This window comes from Medicago sativa, chromosome 4 (genome assembly GCF_051527215.1).
Source record: "Medicago sativa cultivar Bolivia chromosome 4, Bolivia_mono, whole genome shotgun sequence".
Classification (NCBI taxonomy): Eukaryota; Viridiplantae; Streptophyta; class Magnoliopsida; order Fabales; family Fabaceae; genus Medicago; species Medicago sativa.
The window spans coordinates 92,259,980-92,280,777 of NC_140752.1; the positions used below are offsets into that span (position 1 = coordinate 92,259,980).

General features: G+C 36.4%; 2 protein-coding genes and 1 pseudogene across 2 annotated transcripts; 2 read left to right on the forward strand and 1 right to left on the reverse strand.

Annotated features, from left to right (window-relative positions):
• Nucleotides 1-781: 781 nt before the first annotated feature.
• On the forward strand, nucleotides 782-6,434 carry LOC146933809 (putative serine/threonine-protein kinase At1g54610). The gene is made up of 7 exons (XM_085705596.1): nucleotides 782-1,337; nucleotides 2,316-2,600; nucleotides 3,393-3,710; nucleotides 3,800-4,021; nucleotides 4,120-4,217; nucleotides 4,419-4,530; nucleotides 5,756-6,434. The coding sequence occupies exons 1-7, from the start codon at nucleotides 900-902 to the stop codon at nucleotides 6,098-6,100; spliced, it is 1,818 nt and encodes a 605-aa protein (XP_085561722.1). The 5' UTR covers nucleotides 782-899; the 3' UTR covers nucleotides 6,101-6,434.
• On the reverse strand, nucleotides 6,183-13,474 carry LOC146933810 (crossover junction endonuclease EME1B-like). Its single transcript, XM_085705597.1, has 12 exons — nucleotides 13,161-13,474; nucleotides 12,823-12,990; nucleotides 12,653-12,732; nucleotides 11,904-12,110; nucleotides 11,655-11,808; nucleotides 11,445-11,554; nucleotides 10,079-10,254; nucleotides 8,871-8,934; nucleotides 8,643-8,761; nucleotides 7,802-7,891; nucleotides 6,803-6,917; nucleotides 6,183-6,589 (listed from the first exon to the last, which is right to left on the reverse strand). Exons 1-12 carry the CDS (start codon nucleotides 13,411-13,413, stop codon nucleotides 6,419-6,421), a joined length of 1,707 nt encoding a protein of 568 aa, XP_085561723.1. The 5' UTR covers nucleotides 13,414-13,474; the 3' UTR covers nucleotides 6,183-6,418.
• A 674-nt stretch (nucleotides 13,475-14,148) lies between these two features.
• Nucleotides 14,149-16,936, forward strand: LOC146933811 (uncharacterized; annotated as a pseudogene).
• Nucleotides 16,937-20,798: the final 3,862 nt, after the last annotated feature.

Sequence of the window (20,798 nt, forward strand, 5' to 3'; positions counted from 1 at the left end):
TTTGTTTAAAGTTTCTTCTAAGTTCTAACAGAATACTAATATATAATTTAAATTGATTGTTTGACTATAATATCAGTGAAAAAGAGGGGTTTGGCTATCGTTTAATGTTGAGTACTTTTATTTATGTGGAATGTTAAAAAAAAGCGTAAAATAATCAGTCTTGCGAGTTAAAAATCTATAAAACTATGATCTGTATGTATGCATTAGAAAAGATTGAAGCTTATTGTCAAAAAAGAAAAGATTGAAGTTTGGCCATATAGTATGTATTTAAGAGTCCAGACCTGATTATGAAGAAATAATGAAATATGATCCCAACAGGCATCAAGAATGAATGGGTACATTATGTAAAATAATGTTACACAGCGAGTCATTTTGAATGCCCACCCTTGTAATGCAGAGACATTGCAAAATGATTTTTTGAAAATGAAACGACGAGTAGAAAATCAATTTATTTGGTGAAAGAAAGAAAAAAAAAAAAAAAAGAGAACGAATTTATTTATTTATTTATCTGTACTGTGTCTGTGTGGTGTATGATTATGGCAGCAATGTGAGCTGTGACAGTATATGAGGCGGTTCGTTAAGAACATAGTTGTATGAATGTTTGTACCTAATAATCCAAGCGTTAACGAGGAAACCTAAGTTATAGTGATGATATTGAAATAATTCCAAAACATCTCTATCCTTAATCATGCCGGCTATCTATATATCAAAGAGGAAGGAAGGTTCCATGCAGCTTCCTTTTCACGTTATCTATATCTATTTTTCCACCTGTTTCCATTTTTTATATTGTTATTACTAATTTATGATTACATCTACGTATCTATACTTTACCTATATATAGCAGTAGAATATGCTTTGAAATTAATTGTTTCCGAAAAGTAGATAGATAGATAGATAACATGGGATGTGTTGTTAGTAGCAAGTATACTCCCCCTCGAAACCGAAACCGAAACCGGAGCCGCCATGTTGAGAGGTTGAAAGATGAGTATTCAAACAGTGGTTCTTCACTCAAACCAATCATCAGATATAACAAGAATTATTCATCTAAGCACTCAGAAGTGGAGACTAAGAAGAGAGTTGTGATTGTGAAGACTACTACATCAGTTGACAGTACCGGAGGAGGAGAAGGAGAAAGAGGTGATGATAAGATACATGGTGCAGTTGGAGATATTTTTGATGATAAGTCTGAGGAGGAGAAAAAGAAGATGAAAATTGCAAGCTATGAAGTTAAAGTGGGAGAGGGTGAGTGGCCCAAATGGCTAGTTGATAATATCTCTGAAAACGTTTTGGCTAGTTTGATTCGCAAGACTGCTGATTCCTATGAAAAACTAGGAAAGGTAAGCACTAACTAGTAACAATATCTATATTAGATATATTTTTATATTGTATAGTTAATTTATTTATCATCAAGTTTTATATGAAGCAATGTTTTAAAACTCACATTTTGAACCATGACATGAATATCTCACCAGTTTGATATTTGGTTTGATTTTCAAAACTCACATTTGAAGTCTCATTTTTTTTCCTTTAGGAGATTTATTATTTGATTGAGGTTAGTCTCCATGCTTTCGCATGCACTTCTTGGTATGAGGTATTTAGATGGCTTGATGTTGATATAGTGATGCCGGATGACTTGTCTAATTGTTTTTAGTCTTGGTTTGCTAAGGGTTATTGGCATTAATTTGGTACTCACTTATAGGAGTTATTTGGTTAGCTAGGAATGTGGCAATATCTATTACTCGATTGCTTAGAACATACACAATCGAGCTCTCTCATTTGAGTTCTTAAACACATCATCTTACAAGTTACATGTACACATCACTCATTTTATAAATTTTTAATGTTCGTACTTAGTAAGCATTCAACCTCTCCAACCCAACACTTCAAAACAAAAATTACTAGATAAGCTCAACGAATAACTTTATATCACCACATTTCAACATCGCTTATTTATTTTAATATTAAAAATGTATTGGTCCTGAATGCTTATCAAAGCTAATCAACTCAATAAGCACATAATCTTAAAAATGGTTTTGGTTAAAATAAAAGGGGTCACCGTCATTTCTATGAGGTTTTTGTTGAATCTATAGATTGTCTCATACGAATACATTTTTCTACAGTTTTTTGGTTTTTTAACTTTTTGTGTTAGCATCTTCTAAATCTTTATTGAGGTTGTTTTGTAATCGGGTTTGAGTACCCTTTGTGCTCTAATTATAAATATGTCTGCTGTTTAAAAAAATGCAGTTATGTTGAGGTGAGGAAGGGGTTTTGGCTCTTTATTATGTTATAGTGACTTATTGATTTGGTTATTGTAGGTAGGACGTGGAACATATAGCAATGTATATAAAGCAAGAGATAAGGACAGTGGAAAGATAGTTGCTTTGAAGAAGGTAAGATTTGACACTTCAGATTCTGAAAGCATCAAGTTTATGGCAAGAGAGATTATGATAATACAAACGTTGGATCATCCAAATGTCATCAAACTTGAAGGACTAGCAACATCAAGGATGCAATATAGTCTTTATCTTGTCTTTGAATACATGCAATGTGACCTTACTAGAGTTATCTCACGCCCTGGAGAAAGACTCAATGAACCACAGGTTGGATTTTCTTTTTGATCAAATGATTTTAGTTTAGATGTTTGTGAAAATTGTGATTTATTAGATGCTCCCAAAGGTATATACATTGTCACATATATGTTTGATTATCAAAGGACAAAGTTGGATCCTATGCGGTTCTTAGCTTCTCCAACCAAACCTCAACCGTTGGAGTAATCTAATGCCTGATATGTTGGATCAGTCTACGGTTGAGAGTGAATCGTTGGATTAATTAATTTAGATAATATCCGAGCAATGATAGGTAGACACCCTTAATGTGTACATCCTTTTGTACCACTCTGAAAAATTTCAGTTAACCAAATATATGGTCTGTGTGACCACATTTTTTAGTTGCGTGACCACTAATTTCCAGAATTTATTTGGTTAACTAAGTGGAAAAATAACGGTCACGCGCATTTTAGTTGCGTGACCACATTTTTCAGCTTCTAAATAGTGGTCACGCAACTGCAAAATGTGGTCACAAAGAGCATATATTTAATTAACTGAAATTTTTTAGAGTGGTACAAATGAGTGTACACATTAAGAGCGTGACAAAACATAAACCGACAACAAATTGTAAATATGTCACAAGTTCTTCCAAATAGCCTCACAAATGTTACCTCAATAAACTATTCTCAAATATATTAATCAAAACAGGTCCGTAGTCTATTTTTAAGGTGCACATATTTGATATTTGGTTCAGCATTTTCTATTTTTAAGGTGTAAATATTTGATATTTAGCTCAGCATTTTTTAAAAATGTAATAATGATGTAGTTTGGTTGTACTTCGTACAGATAAAATGTTACATGCAACAGCTGCTTTTGGGACTCCAGCATTGTCACGAGAGGGGAGTTATGCACCGAGATATTAAAGCTTCTAATTTGTTAATAAATAAACAAGGAGTGCTAAAAATTGCTGATTTTGGTCTTGCAAATTCTTTAAAAATTAAACCTAAAGGGCCTCTTACAAATAGAGTTGTAACACTTTGGTATAGAGCTCCTGAACTTCTTTTAGGTTCAACTGATTACGATTATAGCATTGATATATGGAGCGTAGGTTGCTTGTTGGCTGAGATGTTTGTTGGAAGACCAATTATGCCCGGGAGGACAGAGGTAAAACTTAATTTGGACATTGATTGATATCTAGTGATATTATCCCTTGTTATAAAGGTTTTAAATAAGTATATTTTTTATGTGTATAGATTGAACAACTCCATATGATAGTCAAACTTTGTGGTTCACCTTCAGAGGATTACTTAACAAAAATGAAGCTAAAGACAAGCTTCCGTACACCACAACGTTATAAAGCTAGTTTTGAAGAAAACTTTAAGGATTTCCCTTCATCTGCACTTAGTCTCTTGACTACACTTCTTAATCTTGACTCTCAACAGCGTGGCACTGCTGCCTCTGCTCTTGAAACTGATGTCAGTTCTTCTCTTGTTGCTTTCATGTTAACATTTCATTAGATCTCTATACTTTACCACAAATAATTACAATTTGGTAAGTGTTTTACTGCTTGCAGTTCTTCAAATCTAGTCCATTAGCATGTGACCTTTCAGAATTACCGGTGATAATCAACAGAGGTGATGATGAACGCACTCATATTAAGAGACGCAAAAGGTACGCAATCATTTTAGAATCGAACACTTTTTCTTTCCATCATTGTGGTTTCTGTATATGATATTTCTACGTAAATTTCTTTCCATCATTGTGGTTTCTGTATATGATATTTCTATGTAGACAATGTGAACTTGTTAAATTATGTGTTCCTGATAGCCACATTGCAGCATTGGATTGAACTGATTGCTTTACTTGGTATAGGCGCAAAGGGAAAAAGGGGCAACTATCTAAAAGAAGTGCAAGCAATTTAAGCCTGTCAGGAATGATCCAAGCGGCTGAACAAGGCAAGACAGATTCAGAACCATCAAAGGAGGTCAGTTACACACGTTCTTACCAAAATACTTCAAAACTAGTAATAATTGGATCTTTCCATCCCACATTTGTTGATTGATGAAGATCAAACGTCTCAATCTAAGTTGCATTTGAAAGTCAAATTGTTAAAGTTAAAATATGAATTGTTCAATCTCATTCAATAATTTAGATCTCTAGACAATGTAATTGCATGGTTTTATTGATAGTAGGACATTTGGCTCCAGTATGTCAAAAAAAAAAAAAAAAAATTGATTCCATAAAACAGGTGATAACTCCTAGTTAAAACTAGCAAAATAAATTTTAAAAATATATAAGTAAGATCCAATGTAGGCCATTTTGTTATGAGCTGTGTTATATTAACAACCAAAAACCAACAACTTTTAACCACACCGTATCATTCTCAAGGCAATTCAAGCTGGCACATATTTCAAGATAGCATAAAATGAATAAAAAAAATCAATTTATACTACTTTACCGTATCAAAAGACGGTGTGGACAACCTGAAGGTTGTTCCTATATCATTCCTGTTTTGTTATTGTCTACGGATATAGTAAAATTGGACAAGTGGTCATTCATGAATCACCGTGGGTGAAACTTAACATACTATATAGCATTACTGATTTCAAAAATGCATTGGGCAATCTCAGTGTAATATTACAACATTTTAAATTATTATTTTCCGTTTAACCCATTAAATTATATTTACTGAAGTGATTAAATGGAATAAGAATGGTAAAAGGCCCTAACTTCTATGAGAATGAATCGTCTTATGTAACACAAGAGTTTTAACCTTCCGTTGAAAACGAAAGGAGTTTGAATAATGTTGTTCACATATCAAAGGATGCTGAGAAACACCGCTAAAATACCAAAATAACCTCATCGGCAGTTAACTGCCAATGAATTTTAACCGGCGGTAGTTAACTGCCGAAGAAAATTGAGGTTAAATTTGTCATTTTAAGGTGTTTCTTAGCCTTTAGAAGAGTGTAAACAGCATTTTTCAAGGAATTAGGATGGAGATTTGTTGTCAAAAAAATTGGAGTTTAGGAAACAGAAAAAAATTAAGAGAATTCATTTCACATCTATACCTGTCATGTATGCATAACAGATCTATCAGTGTTGGCACTGTTTAACTGGCCAATTCCATGGCCCACCGACCAACCTACCAGTTAAATCTGGAATTTTAAAACATGGGTTATAATTTAACTTGTATCCTTTGGTTTTGACAGGAAAAGAGTATAGGACAAAACATGCTAGAACAGGAAACAGGGAATAGTGGAAGCAGCAAAGCATCATCAATATTTACTAACGAAAGGAGCATGAATGCATCTATATCCCCAGTTTTTCTCTCTAGCAGGAAAATATCCCCCAAAACTGAAGGTCATCCTAATGCTCTTAAGAATATAAAAAACTACCCACTCTTACATGCATCTATACTTGATATGATTAACCCCAAAGAAGGCAACGATTTTGGTCAGTTTCGTAGGTCCTTCTCGACATTGGATTTTCGGCTTGATCCAAATAAGCTATCGAGTCTCTACGGATCAAATAGTACGTTGGACCGTGAAGTTTGACCTTATTCTATAATTCACATGGTCTAAAGTGGTCTACAGTTTCAACATTTTAGTTATCATACCATAGTAATGGAAGGGGAAATGAAGAGATGAAGTGGAGAGGATCTCCACTCAGATATATATGACATATGATCGTATGGAAGTTAGCTGAAAGTCAAAAGTCCATGGGACCTCCTGCCATGTCCATGGTTGTACACAATCATCATGATTCTTTTCTATACGTTCAGATGAGATGCAATTTAGAAATGATAGCCCACACGTTGAAATACTTTCTTAAACACGAAATAAATATATATTGACAAAGCTCTTTATGATTGATTAACGCTCAAAGAAATCAGCACCATTCTCGACATCATCTGTTCTGATGGATCCATTTTGAGCCATTAGAATTCTAAACACTCGCTTTGAGCAAACCTCACCTAACCTTCTGTCACCACCAAGCAAACCTTCTGTCATCAAGTCTTTGAGTAAAAATTCCTTCTCATGCTCCTGTGGCCATAAAATTAGTCTTTATTTATACTTGTGCATCTTCTATCATTAAGAAAGACAATAAATAATTCTTGCCATGCCTACTTTTACTAGCAATTATTTGTAAGCAACTAAAGTTGCCAAACAAACTGCATTTTACTGTGCAATTTAATTGTAAATAGAGTCCCATGTCAGGAAGGTGAAAGCAAACAAATGCAACCTTACAACACATACCGATTTAGTTGGATCCATATAAACACTTAACAGAGACTTCATGGTTGGGTATTTTTTCCAAATAGCAACTGCGAATCGTGGTTGTACCTTGGGGATGGCAACCAAAGCTTTTAACCTAGTCATGCAAGCAAAAGTAACAATAAGTTATATCAAAACACATCATCCGATCATCAGATTATACAGGTAATTAAAGATATGTTCCTAATTATATTTGCAACTTGTGAACAGCAAAATAACGAGAAAAAAAATCCAGTAAATTATGAACATCTTGGAAGTTGTAGCAAACTAGTACCATTTTCAATCTGTATCAACATTAAAAAGGAATAAAAAGTAGTTGTGGCCTTGTGGGAGTTAATGTCGGCATCCATGACAAACTCATGCAATTTCTTACACAAACAAGTGGAAAATGAAGAAAAAAAAAAAATCAAGAGCATGTGAATCTAAGAACTAGATATAAAAAAGTTTTAAGAAAAACAACCGTAATGAATAATTGAAACGGAGCCAGATACTGTTTTCATAGAGTTTATGCAACAACAACACACACACACACACAATACATCCTCCAAATGAACTGGGCTAATAATTTTGCTAATTGCCTACAGAAAAAGGTATTAATGCCTTTTCTGATGGCCAGACCTTAAAACTTTAAGTAATTAAAAGGATGTTAGGATGTGTCCAAAAAAAAACAGAGAGGATGTTAGGATTTCTTTTTTGCAATATTTAGCTGTTGAAGACTTTAAGTTATAAGATTTAGTCCTTCAAGTAGAGAGAGAGGAAGAGGAATACTCCATGTAATAACTTTTTTTGGAGTAATAATCATATCATAGATTCACAGCAATCAGCAATGATATGTTAAACATTATTATTGAAGAAAAAATGTTAATTGTTATTTATGCGAATACAATACTCGTAATCCTAATTATGTAATAAAATAAATAAGGAGAAGATGAAAACAAAATTTAAAGATAATCTAAGAATAACAACATGAAAATCACTCACCACGTGGATTTCTTTATTAAATTTCGGTCAACACTATCCTTTGAAACGAGAGATCCATTTGCATTTACAGATAACCGGGTTAATTTCTTTCTGCAGTAATAAATGAACCAATTTGATGTAATATTAATATTAATCAAAATAAGATAAATAAAAAAACTGAATAGGGAATGTATTTACTATATAGAGTGCTAAAAAGAAGGTATTGTCTACTGTGTCTTCTAAAGTGACATCAATTTAGCACATGTAATTAGTTATGGCAAACTGAAAAAATATGTGCTTCGATACAAATATATAGAAGCAAATAAAATGCATGAAAGTTGATGAAAAAAGAAAAATTTAGAGTCTGTTTGTTATGGATTATGAAAAAAGTGATTTTGATACTCGATAATTTAGAGATTAATTTTTAGAGATTTAAAAAAAAGCAGAAGCAGCTTTGTGTTTGTTTAGCAAAATGAAAATCAGTTTTTTTTAATAAAAAAAATCAATTATCAGAAAATGATTTCCGAAGCTACCAACTTCTCATTGAAGCAGTTTAGATTTTTGTGATTTTATTTTTAAAATCTGTAAGAAACGGATGGAAGTTTCTACAAGTGATTATTTTGTTCAAAAAGTGATTTTTTTTTAAAAAGTTGTAACAAACAGACTCTTAAAAAGAAACGGTGGGTTTATTTCTATTGACATAGATATAGTAAATAAGTAGACCTATCAAATTTCATCTTTCTTCAACCAACCCTTTAATGGATTAAGAATAACTGATTTTACATGTATAGCACATAAAGCTTTTCTCCATCAAAGTTTGACAGGACTCTAATTCAATACCAAAAATATAGGCATCAAGTACCTAAACTGACAAGATGCCAAACTGCATGTCAAACCAGCAACATGTTCAGCCAGTTCAGCCTCATCTACACACTGCCTGGAATGTATTTTGGTGAAATTAGTCGTTAGTTTTGCAAGCACCTACAAGACAATTCAAAACAAATAAGATAAACATGTTTCAGTAAGAAGGTGAAGACTTAAAACGTGACCTATTTATTGTAATTTTAATATGGAAGGTCAGTTATTCAACCTCCTCAACAGGTGGACGTCTCCAACAACTATTGTTTTCAGGGTTCTTGTATTTTTCCTGCTCCCTAACAGATCATAAAGATCAACGTTTCAATCAGATAATATTGTGAAAAAATTATAGATTGTCAATTAATTGGCTGAAATATCAGAAATCATTGGCAGATATATGTGCATTTGCATTTGTGAATAAGGTCGTTTGCGGTGTGCAACATCCTTTTGGTATTTTGGTAGTTTTTCATCACGTATATGGCAACAGGGTGCAGAATGCATTATGTGCCTTGTATGAAACTAACATACAGCTGAGAGTCGATACTAAATAATCTTACTTTTGACTTAACAGTGCTGCATTATGGCCATTACTGTACATGGTTTTCCATATTTCCTCATTTATACTATTTCAATAATATTCAAGAGAGTTTTGCTAAAAAATAAAATTCAAGAGAACTCTAATATACTTTTTTATTTCAACACTGTAAATTAGTCTTAAAAATTAGAACAGCTAATTAACACCAATTCTTCCAAAATATAGTCAATTAGATAGTAATTTAAGACAAATATCCAGACAACCTCCAAATCAAAAGATAAATTAAAAAAAGATGAAATTTAAGTAAATTTCGTTAACATTCATGAAAAATATGTATAATACCTGAAAGAAATGTTTAGAATGGAAAATGAAATGCATGTTTAAGCTTCTCACAGAAGAAAGGACCAGTAAATTATGTTTTCAACTCCAACCACATAATATTATACATTCATACCACTTTTAGTGGTAGGTTCAGAACATATAAAACTTTATAGGAATATAGATAAATATGGACCTGACCATTTACCCAATCAGTGCCCTCTCAAATGAGTGATGACGGATTAGTCAGATCTGTTTATAATTTTAGAGTTTGACAGGTTATGAGTGTATGATTCTGGCAAATCTATCCCGTTTATTTAAATACATGTATAATGCAAAAAAATTAAGTACTTCTAACTTGTATTCCTTCAATTTGTTGAGAGTTTGATTGAAACCGGATATTTTGTTATTGGACATGGAGTTTTATAAAAAAAAAAGTTATTACATGGAGATTGATTGGCAAATACACACACCACAGTTATGCTCGTGAACACACATTAGCGACATAGCACAATGCACCAAAGCATAAATATCGGAAATCGCCTACTATAATTGAAGTACTAATAAAATTGAAATGTATCACTCACCTTTTATTAATATAAGAAAATAACCTGTTTGTGAGGTAACAAACAGTATAAGCTGGATAATGACTTCGAATGCTGTTGAGCTGATCAAAAAGAGAGTCATTCACGGTGAGGTTACAAAACTTGTCGGCCTCATAAACTAGCAAGACATATGGAATCTCAATTCGTTCAGTGGACAGCTGCAAATAATAAATGATATTGGTATCAGTGAGAAACAGAATAGTCAGAAGTATTCATCCACAAAAGGTAAACAAATAATGTTTTGATAAGATTTATAAATATATTTTCAGTTTGATTGCTTTGTAGTTTGTAGGTCCCTATAGTTCAAAAAATTTGAGTTCTATACTATCATCATTTTAACCGCATGAAATCATTCTTACATGGCATTTGTGATGCGGAATCCTCTTTTCCATGCTAATCTTCATTTTATCTTTCACAACATAATAAGGTAATCAATTAATTATAGAAAGACAAATCTGTTCAATGCTCTTATGCTTTACGTGTTTGTTAGATTTAAAGTATATACTAATAATAACAATAATACTAATATTATCTAATAATAATATAAATAAGCTAATATTAAAAATCGGGGTGTTACAACTCTCCCCCCACTTAAAGAATTTTCGCCCTCGAAAATTACCTAAAGGAAACAGTTCCGGATATGATCCCTTCATGTGGTTCTCTAACTCCCTAGTACGCTTCCCCTAACAAGTCCTCCCCACGTCTCCCCCACTTCGATAATTCCCACCAGTAATCTATTTAGAACGAGTATCGACAGTATTTACATACTGGTCGCATACAAGGGGATTAAAATAGTTGGTGCCACCAGCGATGCCGAGGTAAGGAGAGAGTTTTTTTTAATAATATCGTATCCAAAATGTGTTAGCCTTGTAGTTTGAATATAGACAAAGCTGACTTTCAACCATTGTGGCTTGAGCTCTCAGTTCTGGGGATTGGCAGACATTTCATAACATTTATTCATCATTTTCGTACTTGTATTTCCTTCTAATTTCAAAGAGGTATCCACTTTTTCTGTAGAAATTCCTTCATTTAATTAGATTAAAAAATCTGGCTTTTTATGAGGGTCTAGCTAGTTCTACAAACTTATCGGCATAAATTACAATCTATTTGTGCAGAAAGGAATTAAAATGTAAACCGTGGAAGTTAACCCAGCTAAAAACAGTAAAAATAATAAAAACATTTATTTAGAATTTTCGACAAAAATAAATGAACATACACAATAAAGCAGCAAACAACAAACATGTATATCGAATAAACCAAAAAAGATACAAGAAAAGAATATATATAAAACAGTGAGAGAAATTATTAATGAATTTGGGGTCGAAGATGAACTACAGATATTTCTTACCTGTGAAATTTGTTCTGGAACTTTCATAGACCATAAAATTGATCCTGAGATAGGATTTGATGTAATATGGTAAGTAAGCCCTTTTTCAGCAAACCTAGTAAGCAAATGGCCTGAAAAAAGAGAATAGAAGTTTTATGAGAAAACAAACATAATTAAGGAGCAACATAGAAATTTATCATGTGATTGTTGATTCAGATATTAATAACCTACCTCCGATTGACCCTGATTCAACTACCTTTGCATCTATTTCTGCAACAATATATTTCATTGCAAACTTCCCTTTTTCCCACTTTTGCTTTTCTTTCTCAATTTTTTTCAGTTCTGCAGCTTCAGCCTTCATAGCTTCTTTTTTTAACTTCTCTTGCTGAAGAATAAATTTGTAGAAAACTATAAGCTATTATGATCAAAATCAGGAATGATGTAAAGTGTAAACACCAAACAATATAAACTGAAACCCACTTCCTTCAGTAGTTTCTTTTCTTCCATCAAACGACTTCTTTCTTCTTTTGTCATCTTTGTTTTTCCAGTTGCCTTGTTTGCCCTCTTTGTAGAGACTTTAGAACTTTTCATGTTGTCAACATTCTCTTCCTGCTCCTGGCTCATGTTTTTCTCATTAGGATTCTCTTCCTGCTCCAGGCTCATATTTCTCTCATTAGGATCCTCTTCCTGCAGCAGGCTCATATTTCTCTCATTAGGATAACCGTACAACTCATAAAACAACGCGAGGTTTCTCAAATGCATGTTGGAAAATGTAAGAAGCACAATAGGGAGAAAATAAAAAATAGCAAATAAAAGAGTATGTATATGTGCATGAAAGAGAGTGAAGAAAACACTCAAGTCTTGTTCATAGTTCATACTACTTACATTAAGCTACATGGGTCAAAGTCAAACAACACCATAACATCCTATCATAAATCATTTAAATCTTGATACTTCTTAATGGTTTGCTCTACCTCTACCTTTAAATATTAGACTATTCTCTAATCTCTACTTAATCTTTTCTCTTAATTAGAGCTTTTACATGTCTTCTCCACTAATACCCAAAGCACCTACAGGTCACATTCTACCATCTTTTCTACAATAGGTGCTACCTTAACTCTCTGATACTCTTCATTCCTAAATCCTTATCCTATCTTATCATCTTATATATGTGTGTGCGCGCGAGCACATGCATAAAAACAACACAAAATAATCATGAGATGACTAACCGCTTGTGAGGAAGTATGATTTGAAGGATTGTCCTCGGACATTTCAGCTTGAGTAACATTTCCACACGAAACAAGTCTCTCTGAAATCATCAAATGCATAAACAAATAAATAAACCATTTCAATCAGTGAAAAACAAGTGAAACTAGTTAAAAACTCAACAGACATTTACCATGAGAACTTCCGGAACCAATCGAATCATAGGTCCGTGTCGAATTTCCAGCAATTGGTTCATATGAAGACAATAACCCCCTTGCTTCATCCTCAGTCTCATTCCAATTTCCCATTCCAGAATTTTCAGGTTCATCATCTGATTCCAAACATATCATTTGACTAATTCCTAAACACCAACAACAAACAAACAAACATTGCAATTGCAGTTTAACATTCCAATTTCATATACATAATATCAAAATCAACAGCATTAATTAATTAAATAACTAAGAATGAATAATTCTAGGGTTTCAAAAAATGAAACAATAAAAAAAATTAAGATGAGTAATGAATGACCTGGTGCATTTGTAGGAGCGGAAGTGCATTTAACGATTGCAATTTCAGAATCGAATAAAGGAGAGAACGGAGTCTCGGGAACAACGAGAGAAGGTGTAGAAGAAGGTAGATGATGTTGCTTCTGTGGAGTGGGGTCATCGTCGATGAGGAAAACGGTAGGGTTTGGATCGGGTTGTGAGGTTCTGCGTTTCTTAGAATAGACGGGGAATGGTGTTGTAGGGTCATCTTCGTCGGAGAGGATGATCGGTTCCATTTTTTCTGATGTCAGAGACTACGGTGGTTCAGTTTCCGTCTTCGAATAAGCGCGGGATCATGGGAAGTGGGAACTTCAGTGACCAGTTCTTTTGGAATCAAATTTCTATTACAACCCTCCTAATTCCAACTTGCACCCCTTTCAATTCTTAGGAAATTCAGTTTTCGCCAAATTATTATTTTAATAGAAATGATATTTAAACCGTCATTTTTGTGAAAATTTTATCTTTTATACTCATATTATGTCAACACATATATTTCTTTATATATTTTGGTTGTCACATAAGTTGTTCAAAATAATAGTTGTTCAAATAACATTTCTCTTATTTTAACTTCATATCTAATTTTCAGATCTAACATAAACACCTGCTAACTAATTTGTTTTTTTAGCTCTCTGATTTTTGGACAAAAGGAATCCAGTAAAGTGAAGTTTGGTCGGAAGATAAATAAACGTAGTTGAATCAAATTGTCGTAAATTTATTTTAATTTAAACTAGTTTGTGTAAATCTATTTGATAAAAGTTTAAATAAATATTCTTAAACTAAGTTCAAATCTAACATAGACATGTAACAAAAAAATAATTTAACACGAACTCTATCTCTTAGATTTGAAGGTTTTAGGTCAGTCAGAGCTCTTCTAACGTCCTTAGAGAATGGTAAATGTGAAACCATCTACTCGCGAGTTAACATGAAAATATTCATAAGTTTCCTTAGTACACCTCTTTATTTATAGCTCAATGGGTTAAGATCCTCTTTATTTATAAAAATAAATTAAATGCATAATCTGAGTTAGAGGGTCGACTGGTCGCGGTTCCGCCACGAACAGTCACGCCGGCGCTCCTTTTCGCCGGAGGTGAGGTCCTTTCGGGGGGAAGGGGTCCAAGCAGGGTGCCACAAAAGGGGGGGAATGGGGATGATTGGTTTGACGTGAGTCCGCGACGGAGGAAAGCACGGCGACAGGGTGATCGAGGTCAGGACAGGCAGCGGGAGAACAAGCGGCGCAGGGATTGGGATGGTAGAGACAACCGACAGTCTGGGTTTACGGATTCATGGGAGGATTTCAGCGATTACAATGACTGGGGTTACTATTCTAATCGGCTTCAGGTTCAGAAGGGTCCTTATAGCAAGGCGCAATTTTTTGACAGCAGGAGGGGCTTTGTGGAGGATGATATGCGTGGTGTTGATTACGGTCGAACTGAGCTAGACCGACGCGGTGCTGACGGCTCTCATAAGGTCGTTCGCCGTGCTGCTATTTGTGTTCGCAAAATTGACAATCAGGAAGCACAGCTTACTAATGCTCGAGTTCCACCAACAGATGCAAGTGTAGCAGTTCCTGTTTCACTTGAGCAACCAATTGGTACTAAATTCAAAAGGTTTGTTACCTTCTACTTTACCAACTTTCCACCTCAATTATCGAATTTTTATTTGCGGAAGGGTTTTGAGGTGTGTGGTATGTTAGAGGATGTGGTGGTTCCAAGTAAACGCAACGTTAATGGGGAATTGTATGGCTTTGTGAGGTTCTCAAATGTTAGGGATGTGAGTAAGTTACTTAAAGTTGTGAATGCTGTGCAGTTTGGTAACTTTCGTATTCAAGCTAAGGTTGCAAGATTCGATAGGACGGCTAATGGGGTGTTGGGGAGGGTGAGTGAGGGTGAGGGAGTGGTGGTTGAGGAGATTGGGAAGAAAGGTGATGGTGAGGGAGAAAACATGTTGAGAATGGGTGAGGAAGTAGCTAGGTCGACTGTCGATATAGGAAAGGGTATGAATGCGGTGATGGTGGTGGACGATGGAGTGGTAGGGAGAGATGAGGTGACGGTGGGTAAGGTGAGGGTGCGGTTGGATAAGAAAAAAGGGAAGGATGTCATCGCGGTTGGTGAAAAGGATGTGGTGGTTACGAATGGTGTGCGTGGAGTGGATGGAGGTAAGAAGCAGCAGGTTATTCACGTAGGGCGACAACCTTCAATCCAAAAATTGATCCGCAAATATAGGTCCACTGAAAATGACTTGAAGTGGGCACGTTCTGGTTTAACGGCATCTGTGGTTAATGGTGAGGCTATTCCGGTGGTTTAGAATCGAATTGAAGATGCAGGTTTTGGAGATTTAGATGTCCGACCCTTGGGTGCAGACAGGGTGTTTCTCAGTAGTTCTTCTGGTAAAGATGTTTTGTCTATTATTGAAAGTGCTCAGGATTTTTTTCACCTCTTATTCTCTAATATTGCGAGGTGGAATAAGAAAGTAATACCTTTCCAGAGGGGTGCTTGGCTGAGAATGTTTGGTATTCCGCTTCACGCTTGGAATGAGGATTTCTTCAAACTTTGTGTGTTAGACTGTGGAAGATTTTTACGTACCGACAGTGATACTCTTGATAAATTCAGGTTTGATTATGCTCGTGTTTTGATTGCGACGTCCTCCTTGGACGTTGTAAATTGTGTTGAGAATATTATTATTGATGGTGAGGTTGTGGAGATTAAAATTGTTGAGGAGTGGGGTTTTAACATGGGTGATGATGTGTGTTTGTTTGATATTGATGATGGTAATCATTCTGCAAAGTCTGACCGAGATGATATTGGTATTGACCCTGAACGTAATGGTGTTAATGCTGATTTTTTGGTGGACAATATTGTGAATGACATAGTTGATGGGAGTAAGGCAGAGTCCCATATGGCTGAGGCTGAAGACAAAGTTGTGTCAGTGGAATTAGATGAAAATGTTGTAAATCCCATTAAATTTTCTAATGTTCCCTCTTCTTATAAAGAGATGCCGAAGGTGCTGTGTGTGGATGATAATGGTGTCTGCAGTAATATTAGCGCTACTAGTCCTTGTAAAAGCACTTCGGTGCCTAATATTGCGGTAGAGGTTCAGAGTTCTACAGATGCTTCTAAAGTTTTGGGTTCGAATGCTGATGAGGTTTTTGTGCATACGAAGACGAGCCGACAAGGCCGTGGGTTATCTTGTCCACCACGGGGTACTCGTTCTTTATAATCAGGACCTTGGAGTCTTGAATGGTTAAGTGACCAACACCATGGGGAGGCCGGCATTATCAAATCATCCATTAAGAAAAGGAAGAATGTGGTGCGGCCTAATCCTATTTCGGCTGCTACTAGTGATAAGAAACGCAAGAAGGTGAATGGAGTCCTGCGTCATTCTGTGCTTAGTCTGAAAAAAGTTGCCAGGCTACCTTGTAAAGATCGTTCATCTGTTTTGAAAATTCTGAAGAAAAATGTTAGAAAACGTCAGGGTTCCAACCGACATAAGAAGGCGGTGGAGGTGGTGTCTCAAAATGTTTCCGTTGGTAGTTCTTCATCTGACTCGGTGAATAATGATTGGTCTCACTAGGTGGTTTTAAAAGGGAATGATAAGGTTGGGGTGGAGGACGTTTGGGGTATTGGAAAGGCGATTGGTGTTCAGTTTGATGGGGAGTCTCATAATATGTTTGGGGTGCTAGCTAATAGAGGTAGAGGGAGGGGTCGGGCTCGTAGTCAAGAGGTTGGGGGAGGTGGAGATTCGGTGGGGAGGGGTTGTTAGTTGTCGTTGGTGGAGGGTGTGGGGAAGGGTGAGGGTGTTAGGGATGAAGTTGATTTCATGGAATGTGCGGGGGTTAGGAGGCTTTGAAAAGAGGAAGGAAGTTGGTTCACTCGTCATCGAGAAGAATCCGTTTATTTTATGCTTACAAGAAACTAAGATGCAAGTGTGTGATGATGGTTTATGTGCTTCACTGTGGGGAAACTCAGAGGTGTCTTTTTCTTTTCGTCCTTCTCAAGGGGCCTCTGGAGGGTTGTTAACGTTGTGGGATAATTCAGAAGTGGAAGTGTGGTCGTCGTCTAGCAGTCTTCATACTTTGATTATTCATGGTCGGTTCATCAAATCTAATGAGGAATTTTACTTGTTTAATATTTATGCTCCGTGTGACGCTGCAGCCAGAAAACTCTTATGGGACTCTTTATCTCCTAGATTGATTCTCTTGAGGGGTAAGAAAGTTTGTGTTTGTGGGGACTTTAATGCAGTTCGTTGTCGAGAGGAGAGGCGATCCACTTCAGAAGGAAATGTTACCTCCGATTTTTCTCATTTCAATAATTTCATTGATTCTAATTTGCTCTTTGATCTTCCCTTGGGAGGTCGAATGTTCACTTGGTACAAAGGGGATGGCAAATCGATGAGTAGGCTTGACCGATTTTTGTTATCTGAGGATTGGTGTCTGAAGTGGCCTAACTGTCTACAGATTGCGCAGTTGAGGGGATTATCTGATCATTGTCCGTTGGTTTTGTCTGTTGATGAGGAAAATTGGGGACCTAGGCCAGCGAGGCTGTTGAAATGTTAGAAGGATATTCCCGGGTATAATCAATTTGTGAGTAACAAGTGGAAATCTCTCCAGGTAGATGGCTGGGGGGGTTATGTGTTAAAGGAAAAATTTAAGTTGATTAAATTAGCTCTAAAGGAGTGGCATGTTTCTCACACTCAAAATTTACCAAGGAAAATTATTGATCTCAAGGACCGTATGGCAGCTTTAGACAGTAAAGGTGAAGTGGAAGAGTTGACTGAAGAGGAATGTGCTGAATTATTTGGTGTTTCGTCAGATATTCATTCTTTGTCCCGTCTTAATTCGAGTATTTGTTGGCAGCAGTCCCGGGTGCAGTGGTTACGTGATGGTGATGCTAATACCAAATTCTTCCACTCTGTTATGTCGAGGAGGAGGCGTCATAACGCGTTGTGTTCTATTTTGGTTGATGATGTGGTCATTGAGGGAGTGCAGCCTATCCGAAATGCTGTTTTCTCACATTTTGCGAAACACTTTCAGTCAGAAAATGTTAACCGTCCCTCTGTGTCTAATTTACAGTTCTCTTCGTTGTCTGTGGCGGAGGGGGTTAGTTTAATTAAACCGTTCTCGGTTGATGAAGTCAAGGCAGCTGTGTGGGATTGTGATAATTTTAAGAGTCCGGGTCCGGATGGCATTAATTTTGGCTTTATAAAGGATTTTTGGTTGGACATGAAGGATGATGTTATGAGATTTGTATCCGAGTTTCATCGTAATGGTAAATTATCAAAAGGTATCAACACTACTTTTATTGCTTTAATTCCTAAAGTTGATAGCCCTCAGAAGCTTAATGATTTTCGACCTATTTCTCTGGTGGGAAGTTTGTACAAAATTTTGGCAAAACTACTTGCTAACAGACTTCGAGGAGTGATTGCTTCTGTTATTTCGGATTCTCAATCGGCGTTTGTTAAAAATAGGCAAATTCTGGATGGAATTCTGATAGCTAATGAGGTTGTCGAGGAGGCTCGGACAAAGAACAAAGACCTTATGCTGTTTAAGGTGGATTTTGAGAAGGCGTACGACTCGGTTGATTGGGGGTATTTGGACTCCGTTTTGTCTCAAATGTCCTTCCCGGTTCTTTGGAGAAAGTGGATTCGAGAGTGTGTCAGTACGGCCACAGCTTCTGTTTTAGTGAATGGCAGCCCCACTGATGAGTTTCCGCTACAGAGAAGGCTCAGACAAGGTGACCTGTCGTCTCCTTTCTTGTTTTTGTTGGCGGCTGAGGGCCTTAATGTCTTGATGAAGTCATTGATTGAGGCTCAGTTGTTTACTGGTTATAGCATTGGGGAAGTCAATTTGATTGTTGTGTCTCATCTTCAATTTGCTGATGATACTTTGTTGTTGGGAACTAAAAGTTGGGCTAATGTTCGTGCTTTGCGAGCTGCTCTTGTTATTTTTGAGTCTTTGTCTGGTTTGAAAGTGAATTTCCATAAAAGCTCGTTGGTGGGGGTTAACATCGCTCCTTCCTGGTTATCTGAGGCCGCGTCTGTGCTAAATTGTAAAGTGGGTAAGGTACCTTTCTTGTACTTGGGTATGCCTATTGGTGGCAATCCTCGGAGATTGTGTTTCTGGGATCCTATTGTGAATCGCATTAAATCTAGACTGTCGGGTTGGAATAGTCGTTTCCTATCATTTGGTGGCCGATTGGTTCTTCTCAAATCTGTCTTGACTTCTCTGCCTGTCTATGCACTTTCCTTCTTCAAAGCTTCGTCAGATATAATCTCTTCCATTGAATCTTTATTGAATAAATTTTTTTGGGGTGGGGGTGAGGATCATAGGAAAATTTCTTGGATTGGTTGGAGTTTTGTTTGTCTGCAGAAGAAGGTTGGAGGGTTGGGGGTTAGACGGTTGAAGGAGTTCAATTTAGCATTACTAGGAAAATGGTGTTGGAGGATGTTAGTGGATAGGGATGGTTTTTGGTATAGAGTTTTAGTTGCCCGTTACGGCGAGGCTAGAGGGAGGTTGGAGGATGGGGGCCGGAGTTGTTCTTCATGGTGGCGGGAGGTAGGGAGGATTAGGGATGGGGGCGGTTTTGATGGGGGAGGTTGGTTTCAGGAATGTGTGTTAAAGAAGGTGGGGGATGGAACTGACACTCTCTTTTGGTTTGATAGATGGTTGGGGCCGGTTCCTTTGTGTGTTCGTTTCCGTAGGTTGTTTGAGTTATATGAAAACAAATATATTACGGTGGCTGATTTGTTTTCTCTTGGTGTGGCGGAGGGGGGCGAGGCGTGGCAGTGGAGGAGGAGACTGTGGGCGTGGGAGGAAGAGATGTTAGAGGAGTGTAGGGCTTGTCTATTTGATGTTTCTTTGCATGTTGATGTTTCAGATCAGTGGTTGTGGCTCCCGGATACCATAGAGGGTTACTCTGTTCGGGGGGCTTATGATGTGTTGACTTCAAAAGACTTACCTTTAATGGACCCAGCAGCGGAGTTAGTTTGGCATCGGCAGGTTCCTCTGAAAGTCTCTGTTTTTGCCTGGAGGCTACTTCGTGATCGATTACCTACCAAATCGAATTTGATCTATAGAGGTGTTGTTTCACCAGAAGCTGGTCTGTGTGTTACAGGTTGCGGTTCTTTAGAGTCGGCGCAACATTTGTTTCTTTTTTGTCCTACTTTTGCTGCTTTATGGCCCATGGTTCGCGATTGGCTTGGTTTTTATGGAGTGGACACGAATGTTTTGTCTGATCACTTTGTCCAGTTTGTTTATTCAACAGGTGGAAATCAAGCTACGAAGAATTTTTTTCAGCTTGTTTGGCTCCTTTGTGCATGAGTTTTATGGACTGAACGTAATAATAGGTTGTTTAATAATTATATTACTCAGATGCCTAGGTTGTTGGACAAAGTAAAATATTTGTCTCTAGGGTGGCTGAAAGCTAGAAATGCTACCTTTCCTTTTGGTACAGATAGATGGTGGTCAAGCCCTTTAATTTGTTTGGGTATTGGCTAATCTGCTTTGGTTCTTGTAAATACTATATGTTGTTTTGAAGAGTCTTTTTGACACATCTTGTGCTATTGCGACTCTTGTGTGGTGTTAATATAATTCCATTTTTGATTTTTCAAAAAAAAAAAAACACTA

What these genes read in the sequence shown, in the direction of transcription:
- LOC146933809 (XM_085705596.1), top strand. Translation starts at nt 900, where the DNA reads ATGGGATGTGTTGTTAGTAGCAAGTATACTCCCCCTCGAAACCGAAAC. An exon ending in CATATTAAGAGACGCAAAAG is followed by an intron (nt 4,218 to 4,418) that starts GTACGCAATCAT and finishes TACTTGGTATAG; the next exon opens with GCGCAAAGGGAAAAAGGGGC. An exon ending in ATTCAGAACCATCAAAGGAG is followed by an intron (nt 4,531 to 5,755) that starts GTCAGTTACACA and finishes TGGTTTTGACAG; the next exon opens with GAAAAGAGTATAGGACAAAA.
- LOC146933810 (XM_085705597.1), bottom strand. Translation starts at nt 13,413, where the DNA reads ATGGAACCGATCATCCTCTCCGACGAAGATGACCCTACAACACCATTC. An exon ending in TGAATCAGGGTCAATCGGAG is followed by an intron (nt 11,555 to 11,654) that starts GTAGGTTATTAA and finishes CTCTTTTTTCAG; the next exon opens with GCCATTTGCTTACTAGGTTT. An exon ending in ATATGGATCCAACTAAATCG is followed by an intron (nt 6,590 to 6,802) that starts GTATGTGTTGTA and finishes TTATGGCCACAG; the next exon opens with GAGCATGAGAAGGAATTTTT.